This window comes from Polyodon spathula, chromosome 2 (assembly GCF_017654505.1).
Source record: "Polyodon spathula isolate WHYD16114869_AA chromosome 2, ASM1765450v1, whole genome shotgun sequence".
Classification (NCBI taxonomy): Eukaryota; Metazoa; Chordata; class Actinopteri; order Acipenseriformes; family Polyodontidae; genus Polyodon; species Polyodon spathula.
In genome coordinates, this window is record NC_054535.1 from 44,278,488 (window position 1) to 44,293,488 (window position 15,001).

At 38.4% G+C, this 15,001-nt stretch overlaps 1 protein-coding gene across 2 annotated transcripts in view; it reads right to left on the reverse strand.

Moving 5' to 3' along the window:
• Nucleotides 1-15,001, reverse strand: part of LOC121296973 (ATP-binding cassette sub-family E member 1) — a 33,570-nt gene that overhangs the window by 10,638 nt on the left and 7,931 nt on the right. The window contains exons 2-7 of one of the 2 annotated variants that reach the window (XM_041222959.1): nucleotides 12,176-12,343; nucleotides 10,376-10,461; nucleotides 9,856-9,953; nucleotides 7,809-7,926; nucleotides 2,287-2,424; nucleotides 1,873-1,942 (exon numbers count right to left, since the gene is read on the reverse strand). In XM_041222959.1, coding sequence (XP_041078893.1) covers nucleotides 1,873-1,942; nucleotides 2,287-2,424; nucleotides 7,809-7,926; nucleotides 9,856-9,953; nucleotides 10,376-10,461; nucleotides 12,176-12,278 — 613 coding nt within the window. In that variant the 5' untranslated portion in view covers nucleotides 12,279-12,343. The remainder of the gene's footprint in view (nucleotides 1-1,872; nucleotides 1,943-2,286; nucleotides 2,425-7,808; nucleotides 7,927-9,855; nucleotides 9,954-10,375; nucleotides 10,462-12,175; nucleotides 12,344-15,001) is intronic. The other variant, XM_041222965.1, reaches the window with a different exon arrangement.

Sequence of the window (15,001 nt, forward strand, 5' to 3'; positions counted from 1 at the left end):
AAATAAAAGAATATTGCATCAGTCTGTATTGCGTATTGGTGGTAACAGAGTGTTTTTGCAATTAATTTATCCCCAGTGGGAAAGCTCATAAATATATGGATCACTTCATGCCACTAATGCCCTCTACACAGGCACTCACCGTAAAAACACAGCAAATGCCTTCCTCTAGTGGTTGGCTGAACCTCTGACAAATGAAACCCAATGGCAATAACTAGGCTTGCTTTTTTTTTTTTTTTTTTGCCAAATCGACAATTAACCTTTTGCAGTCCATTTATTAAGCGCTTGTCAGGCACGTCAGGTCCAATTTATTATCACACGCACTGTTTATTTTACATGAGCCATTTAAAATATACTTTTTTCAGAGTAAAACAGGTTTAAAAGGCATTGAATTGCAGAAGGACACAGAGTACTGTATCTACAGCCAAGCCCCACTCCTTGTTCGCTGTATTTTTCACATACCTCTTTACAGATGTGCATACTGATAAATCCTCTCCTGATCACTGGTTTTATCATCAAACTCCTAAATAATGTGATCCAAGTCATTATTATATTACTATAACGTCTCCAAAAAGCACTGCAAATGTCCGTGATATTCTTTGAGCGCTTAATGCAGAAGCAGCTATCTTCTTTGTTATTCCGTGTTATCTCTGTAGTGGATGGGTTTATGAGATACACCCTTTTTTTTTCGGTCTCGCTCGGTCACCTGTGCTTTATGTCTTTTTGATGATGTCTGATATTGGACTGGAAAGGGAAAATTGTAATGTCAGACCTGGTCCGATGTAGGACTGCAAAGGTTTAATATCAATGTTTATTTTAGAAATAATTTGCCTTTTTTCAAATTTTTATTTTTCACTTCAAGCAGAGAATGCATAAAATCGACCTTTATGCTTAAAAAAAAAAAAAAAAAAAAAAACAGACTTTATGCCATTGAGAAACATCTCATTTAACAAAGCCCCTTTATCATATTCAACATGCAACAAAACCAACATTCTAATTGAAATAACATTTGGTCACGGTGGAGCTATACCTTAGATCCTACAAAAAATTGTCTCAAATAAACTGTAGAAAACACAGCATATAAAAGCGTATTACACAGACTTTTATAGCATAAATTTACGAGTAAAACCAATATGCACAAAACAAAACATTAGTTGCACAGAACTAACTTGCACTTATTCTTCAACACAGCCGCGGAGATGTCTGTACTCATTGTGTTTTCCTCTTCCGCCCCATTTTCAACTCAAACTAGTAACTGTCACCATATACCTATAGCAAAAGCTTACCTACACCTTAACCCGCTAATTACAAAAGTAGGAGCTTTAATGACTGACAGTCATTTAAACGATTGAGAAACTATCCTAACAGATCACTGAGACGATTGACAGCGACCCCTAGCCATTCAGAGTGGAACACAGACGGGACCGGCAGCAAGCATAAAAACTAAACAAACTAGAGATGATTTCTAAATTGCTATTTTTGGTACGAAAATAAAAAAAAATGTTTAACCGACATTTATCCTATATAAATGTATTTCTGTTGAACTCTAATTTTTGGGGAATTCGATGTTTAACAAGCTTTACAGATTCATATCAAAAAGTAGCAAGCCTAGTAATAATTAGCAAATTTAATATTAGTGGTATCAATGGTGAAACACCCTTTTTTAGTGATTGGCCCTCAATAATATGCAGACAGCAAATGTGGGAAAAAGTATTGTTTGTTTTCTGCAAATGTCATGTCAACAGGTTTCTTTGCATCTTAATAAACACATATCAATTTGTTAATGGGTATTACCTGGAAAATCATGTACACCAGTCACATGTTAAGTACCCCCAAATGTTTTATTTTTTTTATCATTCGTTTAACAGTACTTACCAAGTTGTTCACACACAATAGTCTCTGTCTTGGTGTCATCTTTTCTGCTCAAGATGGATCCCACAGTCCCCTGATGAATTAATAAATTGACAAATAAGATCTCATATTCTCTCAAAGGTTATCCAACTGAACAAATATGTCCGCCAACACAATGACACATTACTACCTGCCTTTGTTGTCCAACTGTATTTGTTCTGTTGCTGTAGTTAGTGATATTTGCCTTGGTTCACTTCATACAAAGGCAATCCATTTTCATCTGAAGCTGGCTTTCACACATCCACCTTTTTTGTTTTTTCTATGTAGGGGTGATTGTTGTTCCACAGTCAAGTCATTAGATCAACAAGATCAATGGGAAAGTAAAGCCCATAGCAAGAAGCTTTGCTGCATCAAAACTCATGGAATGTAGGCACTAACCTTCACTGTCTTAGGGATCTGGTCCACATACTGAGGTTTGACGATGGCTTTCAAGTCATCTTCCAGGATCTTGGTAAAGTAGTTCTGCAACTCAGAACCTCGGAAGTAGGTTAGGATTTCCTGCCAATCCGGAGGAGCCTGCAAACAAATAAGTCAACAAATGAAATGTAAAAAAAATAAAGGCTGGTTGTGTCTGTCTCGACAGTGTTTTCAAATGCTAGTAGGACCTTGCTGTGGCACAGAAACATAATGCAAGGGAATCAAAGCGAGTGGCAACAATATTCATTCAGGTTCAACAATTTCAGTACTCAGTAATCAAAGGGCATTTTAGGAAGGATATATATACAGTACCAGTCAAAAGTTTGAGTCCACCTGCTTGAAACCAGGTTTTTCATGATAATCTATGCCTTTATCTGTATAAATTGTCTATAAACACTTTTCATTATATGATAGGTGTACTTATATAAGCTGATAATCGTAAGTGACTTGCATTCAAACGTTTTATTTTTAAAAGAAAATGTAAATCGTCAATTTCAATGAAATGGTCACCCAAAGCAAGGGGATTTCAGTCTGAAACCCAAGTCAGTTAAAAGTCTGAAATGTGTATAACACGGTGTTAGAACACTGGCCTAAGTATAGAAGTGTTTTTGTTAGATGTTCTCTGAGTTAACTAGCAATGTTACCTAATTAACCTTTTGTCACCAATTACTGTTAACAGGTGAGGGTCCATGATTACTATAAATACAGGTAGCATAGGCATAAGTTTGTCATTCCTGAATGTAAGGGAGCAGAATATGGCAAAATACTCTTGGTTAAGCAAAGAAAAAAGTCTGTAATTCCTTTAAGAAATGAAGGTCAATCTAAGACAAAATCGCAAGAACTTTGCAAGTGTCTGTAACTGCTGTGGCCAAGACCATCAAATGATTTGAAGAAACTGGTACTCATGAGGACCGAACAAGGTCAGGCAGGCCAAGGGTGACCTCAGAATCAGAGAACAAGTTCACGAAACCAGCGATTAACTGCTCCTGAAATACAAGCTCAGCTCAATAATACTAGAAGTACAGATGGCTCAACATCAACTGTTCAGAGGAGATTGCGTGAAGCTGGCCTAACTGGAAGAATTGCTGCAAAGAAACCATTGTTAAGAGTGAAGAATAAGAGGAAGAGACTTGCCTGGGCCATTAAAAACACAGAAACTGGACGTCTGAGGAGTGGAAGTCGGTCTTATGGACCGATGGGTCAAAATTTGAAATATCTGGGTCCAACCGCCGAGTATTTGTAAGATGCAGAGAGGGTGAGCGCATGAGTTCTGCATGTGTGGTTCCCACTGTCAATCATGGAGGAGGCAGTGTCATGGTCTGGGGTTGCTTTGCTGGTGACAGAGTTGGTGATCAGAGTTGGAAGCTCAACAAGCATGGCTATCATAGCATACTTCAGAGGCATGCCATTCCATCAGGATTATGGCTAGTTGGGCAGTCCTTCATTCTTGACCCAAAACACACCTCAAAGTTGTGCAAGAACTATCTGGTGAAGACGGAAAGTGAAGGACAACTCAATCTAAATGACCTGGTCTGCCCAGTCTCCAGACCTCAATCCCATAGAAGTTGTATGGGATGAACTGGACAGAAGAGTCAAAGCAAAGCTACCCCCGAGTGCCCTACATCTCTGGGAATTCCTGCAGAAGACATGTCGGGTGATTTCCTGCTGAAACTTGTTAACCGAATGCCTCATGTTTGTGAGGCTGTTATTAAGGCAAAGGGTGGCTATTTTGAGGAATCTAAAATTTAGAGACAATTTTCAATTTCCTTGAACATTGCTTGTATATTGCTTTCATATAAATGATATTATATTTACTGACTATATATATATATATATATATATATATATATATATATATATATATATATATATATATATACACATACACACACACACACACATACACATATATATACAAACACACAAACATACATACATTCATACACTGCCTACAGAAAGTCTATACTCCCTTTCAAAATGTTCAACTGTTGTTGCCTTATAGCCTGGAATTAAAATGCATCAAAATATATATTTTTTTCATTTATCTACACATCCTACACCACAACTTCCAAGTGAAAAAAATATTCTAGAAATTTGTAGAAAATTAATTAAAAATAAAAACTGAAATAGCTTGGTAGGATAAGTGTCCACCCCCTTGTAATAGCAACCTAAATTAGCTGAGGTGTAATCAATCACCTTCAAAATCACACACCAAGTTAACTGGCCTCCACCTGTGTTAAATTGTAGCGATTCACATGATTTCAGGATAAATTCATCAGTTCCTGTAGGTTCCCTCTGCTGGGTAGTGCATTTCAAAGCAAAGACTCAACCATGAGCACCAAGGCACTTTCAAAAGAACTCCGGGACAAAATTGTTGAAAGGCACAGATCAGGGGATGGGTATAAAAAAATATCAAAGGCCTTGAATATCCCTTGGAGCAAGGTCAAGACGATTATTAAGAATTGGAAGGTGTATGGCACCACCAAGACCCTGCCTAGATCAGGCCGTCCCTCCAAACTGGATGACCGAGCGAGAAGGAGACTGATCAGAGAGACTACCAAGAGGCCAATGGCAACTTTGCAAGAGCTACAGGCTTGAATGGCCAAGACTGGTCAAAGTGTGCATGTGACAACAATATCCTAAGCACTGCACAAATCTGGCCTGTATGGTAGGGTGGTAAGGAGAAAGCCCACCTTGAATCCCATTTGAAGTATGCATAAAAACACTCAGGAGATTCTGTAGCTACGTGTCAAAAAGTTTTGTTCTGACGAAACTAAATTGGAACTTTTTGGCCTAAATGCAAAGTGTTATGTTTGGCGCAAAAGCAACACAGCGCATCACCCAAAGAACACCATCCCTACTGTGAAGCATGGTGTTATGGGGATGTTTCTCATCAGCACAGACTGGGGCACTTGTCAGGATAGAAGGGAAAATGAATGAAGCAAAGTACAGAGAAGTGCCTGAGGAAAACCTGCTGCCCTCTGCAAGAAAGCTGAAACTGGGACAGAAGTTCACCTTTCAGCATGAAAACGACCCAAAGCACATAGCCAAAGCTACACTGGTGTGGCTAAGGAACAAAAAGGTAAATGTCCTTGAGTGGCCCAGTCAGAGCCCCGACCTAAATCCAATCAAAAATTTGTGGCATGACGAAGATTGCTGTCCATCAACGCTCCCCAAGGAACTTGACAGAGCTTGAACAGTTTTGTAAAGAAGAATGGTCAAATATTGCCAAATCTAGGTGTGCAAAGTTGGTAGAGACCTATCCCAACAGACTCACAGCTGTAATTGCTGCCAAGGTTTTCCACGAATGATAATTGACGGGGGGGGGGTGGGGTGGGGGGGGATGGGGGGGGTGACAGCGGTCGCCACCATCACTTCTGAAGACACTTATCCAATTATGATCTTTCAGTTTTGCATTTTTAATATATAATTTTGTTCTCAATAAAAACTTTTCCCCTTAACAGTGTGGAGTATGGTGTGCAGATAAGCGGAAAAAAATCCTTATTTAGAGGCATGAAACTCTGAGGCATTGACACGCAAAATGTGAAAAAAAGTTCAAGGGGGTGTAGACTTTCTATAGGCACTGTATACAGTGGCGAGCTGAGCGTAAAAATAACTGGCTATTATAAATACGGAGAAAATGATTTAAAAAAAAAAAAAAAACTACAACAATTGGCAAACACTAAAGAAAAAAAGAGAAAAACGTGACACACTGCCAAAATGAAAACATTACAACATTACAAAGTTAGTATGGGGTATGACCTCCCTGAGCATTAACACAATCCTGGTAGCGGTGACGCATAGACCTGATCGGTCTCTGGATAGACTGCTGTGGGATGTTCCGCCACTCTTCCTGTGCAGCTGCAGCCAGCTGGCGAAGATTGTCTGGTCGCAGTTGCCCCACCGGTTGGCTTGAACAATGCAACAGTCAGCATAACAGTCCTGGGCCGGTGTGGTAACTCTCTGCCTTCCAGGACGTGGCCTGTCCCTCACAGAGCTGGTTTCCTGGTTTCTCTGAACTAGTCTGCTGATTGCTGAAGCAGAACATCTCATTCTCCGGGCAACTTCTCTCACAGACAGGCCGCCTTCAATCGTGCCGATAGCAATAGGACGATTTTCATCACTCAAGAGGGGAGTAGTCATATATTTCGCTGTTCTTGTGTTAATTAAAATAATGTCTTTTCGATTGGCCATTTATACAGATTCTTAACCCTTTGCGGTCCATTTATCAAGGACGTCAGGTCCAACTTATTTTCACACACACTGTTTATTTTACACATGTGGTTTAAAAGTAATTTTATTCAAAGAAAGACATGTTTAAAAGGCACTGCATCTCCAGCCAAGCCCCACCCTTTGTTTGCTGTATTTATCACATACCTCTTCATACTCGTGCATACTGATAAATCATCTCCTGATCACTCGTTTTATCACCAAACTCCTCAATAACGAGACCCAAGTCATTATTTTATTACTATAACAAAAATGCTTGGCAAATAGCTTGGCAAACGTCTGCGATGTTCTTTGAGAGCTGGATGCAAAAGCAGCTATCTTGTTTCTTTATGTCAGTGTTATCTCTGTAACCCAGGGGCTAGCTGTATTGCTCAGATACGCCCCCCCCCCCCCCCCCCCCTTTTTCTTTTTTGTTTTTTTCCCATCGGTTTCACTCAGCCATTGAAAGGTTTTCTTGTCTTTTTATATAGCAAGACCCTTGGAAAGGAGTTTTTTTCAACTCTGGACTGCAGTTCAATGTAAAACATCTACGGTTGACTTTCTGTGAATGGATAGTGATGTCAACATTTGCACTGACCATTAAAAGTTCAACCAGGTTGAGCCTTGTTTTTAATTATTTCCACGTTATTGAATAAACAAAGTAACTTGACCTAGATTAATCTGATTATAATTGGCAGTAATGTTAAACTATTGTAATGTTGGAATGTATTTTCTATTGTTTTATCCAGGTTACAATATTTGCACTATTTAGATTATTTTATGAATGTTATTGCTTGTTAGGTTGCTATATGAGTCTAAATTCAGCAAAAATTATTATTTGGTACTTTGTTTTGTGCTGCCCAGCATTATGCTACCGTAGTTTGAATTGGAAGAGATACGCACTGTAACGTTGCTGCTCAACTGCATCCTGGTACTGAATTTTAATTAAATAAACAAAAGGAAACAACTGTGACTAAGAAAATAAAGTACTGAACAAAAAAATCTCGTCTTGGATAGTGTTTGTACACTTTGTGAACCCGACTGGCTGCTCCAAAGAGTAAACTTAAACTTTACTGGCATACACTATTTTGCGGTCTGCTTGTAGTACACATACATACTTGCCTTGGGAGAGTAAAAACAGGGACTAGAGTTTGGGTAACCAAACACATGAAAATATATTAGAATAGGAAAATATTCGAAATTCCCATCCCTAAAAAAAATAAAAAAAAAATAAAATGTGTGTGTGTATATATATATATGCAATCAAAACTCACGTCAAACTTTCCCAGGTTTGGCTTCTGCTTTCCTGCTAAGATTTTCAGAGCGGTTGACTTCCCGATACCGTTGGTGCCAACCAATCCCAAAACCTCACCCGGCCGAGGAATAGGCAACCTGAGACACAATACAAGACAGGAAAACAGAATGTATGCATCTTTTGCGGATTGGATACAGTGCTTCCTCTTCATTACACTATACAGTCGGTACCACCTAATCAGAATACTGATAAATCGGGATTTCTCCTTAAATGGGATACAACTCTGGGGAGATTGTTCTTCCCAATGCTATTTATGTAATTTAAATTAGGGAGTCAGGGTTCTCCCCAGGCCTTTTCAGCTTGGTGGGCCGCCCAGCAGAATGGCTGTCGCCACCCGGCTGAAAAAACCCGATCCGCCCATCTTGGAGATGCTACTGTGCCTTTAACAATAAGGATTGATTGCGCTTCTAGCAGAATAGATCAGTTGCGCGTTGCTCTGTGAAAAAAAAATAATCTTGGAACCACATGATATCTGTGTTACAACTTGACACACATTTAACCAATCACAGAGTTGACAGGTTTTTCTGTGTTAAGCACTTCAAGAGGCAAAAATGTTAAAAATGACTGCTTAAAAAATAACCAACTATTTTCAAAGCAAAAATAGTGACAATGAATGCAGGGGGTCAAAAAACAGGCCGGTGATTGTCACAATCCACTACCTATTACAGTATTTGTGCCGGCTACTTTATTAAAAATATTAAGATTGTTTTCAGGTATTATCATTGTCCATTTTTTGTCATATTATTGTACTGTAAGGTGATACATAGTACATAAAAGCTATACATATGCACCAAAAAATTATAAAAGACATTCCTTTTGTTGTGCTGTCGTAACAATATGTACCCAGGTGCTTGTGAGAGATATTGGGGGTTCATTTATAGATTCTGTATACCTATGAAGAAAGGCGTTATGGGATAGCAGCTGTTGTCAGCTGACATACAAATGCTTAAGTGCAGAGGTGCTGGATTATTACACTGCAGTTTCATGCAATAGTTATGATGGTGACCAAACGTGTGCGAGCACTGTTGTGTTAAAAAAAAAAAAAATGGTTAAAATGAACACCTGCATTAAAAAAAAAGTAGAACATTAAAAAATGTTAAAAGTGCTCCTGGCTAAAATATTCTGCTGCCCGGCTGTACAGAATTTCTGGGGAGAACCCTGGGAGTCACTTCATTTAATTGGGACACAGTATTTTCAAATGAATAACAGAGATCGATATTCAGAGCAAGACAGGTTAGCGTAGCAGAGCAGCGAGTACGTGATTTCATGTAAAAATAATATGGGTCAGTTACTTATTCTGGATATTTTTACTTCTCCCGAAGCGTCCTGATAAAGCGGCACTGACTGCATTATGGAGCCAAAGTGATCAGACCGTACTATATATATTCTGCCTTATAACAAAAATGAAAGTGCTAGTGGAATGGCATTATTAGGGAAAATCATAACCACCTTATAACTGGTTCTGTGGTATAAAGGGCAGTGTTATACAGTGGGAGCAGTGTCAGTTTCAGCTTTTTTGTTCCTTCAGAGAGGCTTCTTTTACTGTGAATCAAAAGCTTTAACTTAGCGGACCATTTATTCTTGTCAGGAGCACCAGGTCCAATTTATTTTCACACATGCTGTTTACATATTTTTTGATCACACGATTTATCACCAAACTCCTCAATAATGCGATCCAGGTCATTAAAATTTATTACTATAACATCCCAAAAAGTTTGGCAAATGTCCGTGATGTTCTTTGAGCGCTGGATGTGGAAGCAGCTGTCTTGTTTGTTTATGTCTGCGTTATCTCTGTGGTGTAGGGGCTATCTGTATTGCTCAGACACACTTTTTCTTGAATTCTCTCGGCTCCTATCGATCTCACTCGGCCATTGAAATCTTCTTGTCTTTTTCCAGAGAAAAAACAACAAGAGACCTGTGCTTGACATCTTTTTGATCATGTCGGACAGGGTCCGTCATCAGACTGGAAAGGGTTAAGGTTAAATGTGGGAGTAGTGTGTGCATACCTGTGAAGTTTGAAGGCGTTGGCACAGTATCTGTGGGTTGTCTCTTTCTCAAGGTTGCTTGGCAGGTTAACAATGGACAGAGCTCCAAAAGGGCATTTCTGAAAAGCCGAATAAGAAGTATTTACAGAAAGCATCTTCAAACCGTTAATGTTTTGGCAAATTTTACAACACACACCTTTTTAGTGAGACATCCTGTCATTTTTTTTTTTTTTTAATCCTTTTGTTTCTTTTGCAAATGCTGCAATTTAAAAATGTTTCTGATATTGTGATGCTGATTCTATGCAGCAGATGACAACTGTCTGAGAAGTAACTGGCACATTGTATTTGTTATTACATTACGGACTGGTTTCAGATTAGGATTCATTTTGGACTACCTTCCCTGAATTAACTTTAGTTAGTCCAAAACTAGTGCTAATCAGGGTCTCTGAAACCAGACAAAAAATATATTTCATTAAGACATGCCAACTGTAAAAAAAAAAAAAAAAAAAAAGACTTTGAGCAAACTTAATATTCTGGCTACCTTAATGCAGATACCACAACCGATGCAAAGGGATTCTGAAATCCACACAATTTTGCTCTGGGGCGTGACTTCTATACACAGTTTACCTGCAAAAACAAAAAAAGCAACATTCATATTCCCTGCAAAAACCCAAGCAAAAGTTCATAAAAAAGACCACATATCAGGTATCTGTAACATGAAAAAGTATGTCAATGTGACCTACATTCAACTTTTTACTGAACCTAGTACTGTACTCATTTTTCATCACATGAATAATCAATTAATTTCTGCTTTCATTAGTTGGATAATTAACAAAACAGGTCAAAATCCCATATGAAGTTAATAAACCAGCATGAACTTGTCGAGTCACTCTCTGGGCTTCAGCTTAAACTTGGCGTGGTCAAAAGATTTGGCTCCAATTGCACCCTTCTCACATAACTTTTGATAGTGTTCATTTTTTGCTTATTTTGAAAACAGTGCCAAGGATATAAACAGTGTGAAAATCACCTCATCATCCCAAGTGAAGAGCACTGTATGATTTTTGTATTTACTTATTTCACATGAGTGTACTTAAATCACGGTAAATTTACGTATTTTTCGCTGGTAGGTTATGGAATAAAATTATGATTTTGCTGACCTGTTTAAAAATGAAATAAACCTAAGTAGACAGTATTTCAGAACAATAAAGCCAAAAAATAGTATTTGCTTCCTTACTAAAACAGAGTGCTGTCATTTGTTAAAGGCAAGCATGCAACATCCCCTAGCAGTTGCTGCCGACATTCTCTGTCTGGTGTGGCCTTGCCCATACATTGAGACTGCATGCTCTGCATCTACTGAATTGGTTGGAAGTGTAAGGCAAAGCTTTGCCAAGTTATACAGATAGATTAGAAAACGTCCCAAAACTCGGGTTACCCAAGGGCATCTGACATGCTTTAATAAAGGCAATATATGCAGCACGTTCGTTGCATGTTATTTGTCCCATCCAATAATTTATTTTATCAGTACCGAATCAAAACAAAGAAAACGGACCTATTCGGGTCTAAAACTCTAACTGTATTTAAAAAGTAAGCAGCAGGTTGTTTGAAACAAGGTGGCTGTACTGGATCCTACCTGCAGAACTGATTTAACTTGGCCACAACCGACAGGAATACTTTTTGTCTGCGCTGACTTTCTAATTTATTTTACGTTCTGTTCAGCAGCCTCTGTAGTAGCCTTCGTTTAATGTGCGATTCTGAAGCTAAATAGCGATTGATCGTCCTTTCTCCAAAGATACATTACAAGATGTGCAAAACAATAACCGCCATCTGCGTGTACCGTTTCTCTGGGAAATACCTTGACACGGTCAATCACCGAAATATAAAATTCTTTGTCCAAGGATTTTTTTTTTTTTTGCCTAAGTGCAATGCACACAGGACGGCGAAAGAATAAAAAAAAAAAAGACTATCTACAGAAGGAAGATACATAGTTTGCGTTGTGCAGGAGTTCATTTGAACAAGGTTTCTTTTTTTTCTCTCTGCACTTGTCCAGTATGCATCGGCCCCTAAAAGAGGTGAATTTCGCGGTGACCCCTCAATTTCCCGATTTCCTCGAAATAGCGATTTAGGTAGACCCCTACATATAAGTAGTTCTCTCACATAGGAAGGTGTCGTCCATCAAAAATATATTAAAGTCTGAAAGATCAAAGATCTGAAGATCACATTTGGACTTGCAAGTGATGCAGTTTATACTGTGACCGTGTAACTGATGATCCCAAGGGCAAAGAAAAATGGCATGAGTCAGTATCATAATAAATCACCTGTATTACAGAGCTACATTTCTTACCCATTCGGACCACTGGACAGCTCTTCTTGCATTCTTGCCTGCATTTCTTGGGCTTGCACTTGTCATGGTTCACAATGGCAATTCTAGTTGGCTTCTCTGACATGTTGCCTCTCTGTGCTTATATCTCAGCAGATCTTGTTTCTGAGAAGATGGAAGGCCACACCTGCACTAAGAGAAGAGTTTGTGTCACTCAGATTATCCTGCAAAAGCACTGGTATGTATACACACAGCTGAAATTCTGCTAGTGCTTCCCATTTGAATGTGTTTATAAAAAAAAATAAAAAAAAACGTAAAATTAAACAGTACTATATTTATTTATTTTTTTTTTATATATATATATATAAATACTTTGCAAAATTGATAAGTGTTTTTGCTTTGATGGAATTGCAATGACACATGAATGAACACTGTAGTTAACCTTGTCGTATATTATTCCGAGATCTGTCTGTTATCCTTTTACTAAATCAGGGGCGCCGTGTTTCATACTACTTGTTAATTTGAATTAATGCAGACCTGACAACTCCCTTATTTGGTGGGACACTCGTGTTTCGGACACTTCTTACGGGACAGATTTTCTCCCACATTTTGCTAAAAACTACTATTAAACCCCTTTATGCCAGCAAACCTTTAATTTCTGCAAAAGACATGTAGGGTCTGTAGTTACCGAAATCCCTGCATGTACCTAGCAAGGTTTAGGACCTAGTGAAGCCCTGTGGCAGGCATGCATTCAGTGTGTGAGGCAAGCTCACAGTTGACCAGCTACAATGGCTGTGCGTGCGATAAGCACTCCTTGTCTAGTAAAAGAATATATGCATAATCTATATTGATGCAAATTTCAAGCTTCTTGGAACACAGCATATTCTCACATAATCCAAAACAACATTGGAAAAAGACATACTCTTGTCTGTGTGTCATGCTGTAAGGAATGGGTTGTTACTTCAAAGCTGATAAGATAAGGAACAGGCGATAAACTGTTAACTCTTTAATCTCGCCTTCCAAATGCTATCTGATTGTTTAATCTCCTACATTGTCATAAAACTTACCAAGCAAGCTATAGTGACGATGCAGTTATTCCATTATTGTGTTAAGTTAAAATGCTTTAAGAATCATTTTTAAATTATATAACTTGTGGACACAAGTGTAATAGTTATTTTAAGTAAGTTTCCCAATAAATCTGAAGTGTTTGTGTTTTAAATTAATTTTATGAACTAAATTATTTTTAAATATAATCCTTTGATTTTATATGCTTATAATCGTAATTTTGTAGAGAATGAAACTGAAATTCATATGCTTCTCCAATGAATGTAACTAAAGTTATATTGAATAGGAGGTTTAAATGATAAATGTAAAATCCTCTGATAACAAAATAGGCGGATACATTCCATTTCTAACACACCCTTTTTGTGTGACACGCAACTGTCTATCAAATACTGTGAACCAATGGAAGGACCAACAAAGACTTGTTTACAGCACAAGAGAATGCCTATACATTGTGTTATTTAAACTCAAAACAAGGATTTTCACTGTCTCAGCTGGTCTCTCTACTCTCTGGGCTCTCTCTGGATTCTCGCTGGATTTGCTCTTTCTTCAAAACATTTCATCGCTCTCAACTCAAACTCTGAAGTTTTTCAATGAAGTAGGCAATGATGTAATCTTCAAAACTGTCCCGGAAAAGATGGGCTGACTCCGGAACAACGAAAGCTTTTGCCTACAGTACAGACTTCACAGAGATACTGCACTGCGCTGCTGCACAGCTAACTTCTACAGAGAGAATGACCGTGTTAAAAAGACTTTGTTCAAACATTGCACCAACAGAATAAGTATCAAACTTATATTGTGAGTTTACAAGTAAAGGAACTGAAGCTATGACACTGATATTGTCACAATACATACACTGGCTCTCAAAAGTATTCACCCCCCTTGGACTTTTCCACATTTTATTGTGTTACAACATGGAATCAAAATTGATTTAATTAGGAGTTTTTTCCACTGATCAACACAAAAAAAGTCCATAATGTCAAAGTGAAAAATAAATTCTAAAAATTGTTGTAAATTAATTACAAATATAAAACAGAAAGTAATTGATTGCATATGTATTCACCCCCTTTGCTATGACACACCTAAATAAGCTCTGGTGCAACCAATTGTTTTTAGAAGTCACAAAATTAGTTGAATGGAGTCCACCTGTGTGCAATTAAGGTGTTTCACATAATTTCAGGTTAAATACACCTGTCTCTGGGAGGTCCCACAGTTGGTTAGTACATTTCCTAACAAAAACTACATCATGAAGACGAAGGAACATTCAAAGCAAATCTGGAATAAGGTTCTTCAAAAGCACCAATCGGGTAGGATATAAGAACATTTCTAAGGCACTGAATATCCCCTGGAGCACAATAAAGTCCATTATTAAGAAATGGAGAGAATACGGCACAATTGTGAATCTGTCTAGAAGTATCCGGGCGAGAAGGGCACAAGTCAGAGAGGCCACCAAGAGGCCTATGGCAACTCTAAAGGAGTTACAGTCTTCCACGGCTGAGCTGGGAGACACTGTGCATACGGTAACAATAGCCTGGGTGCTTCGCAAAACTGGCCTTTATGGGAGAGTGGCAAAAAGAAAGCCATTGTCGAAAAACTCACATCAAATCTCAGCTATAGTTTGCCAGAAGGCATGTGGGAGACTCTGTGACCAACTGGAAGAAGATTCTATGGTCTGATGAGACCAAAATAGAGCTTTTTCAATTCAACGCTAAACGCTATGTTTGGTGCAAGCCTAAAACGGCACATCATCCTGAGAACACCATCCCTACTGTGAAGCATGGTGGTGGC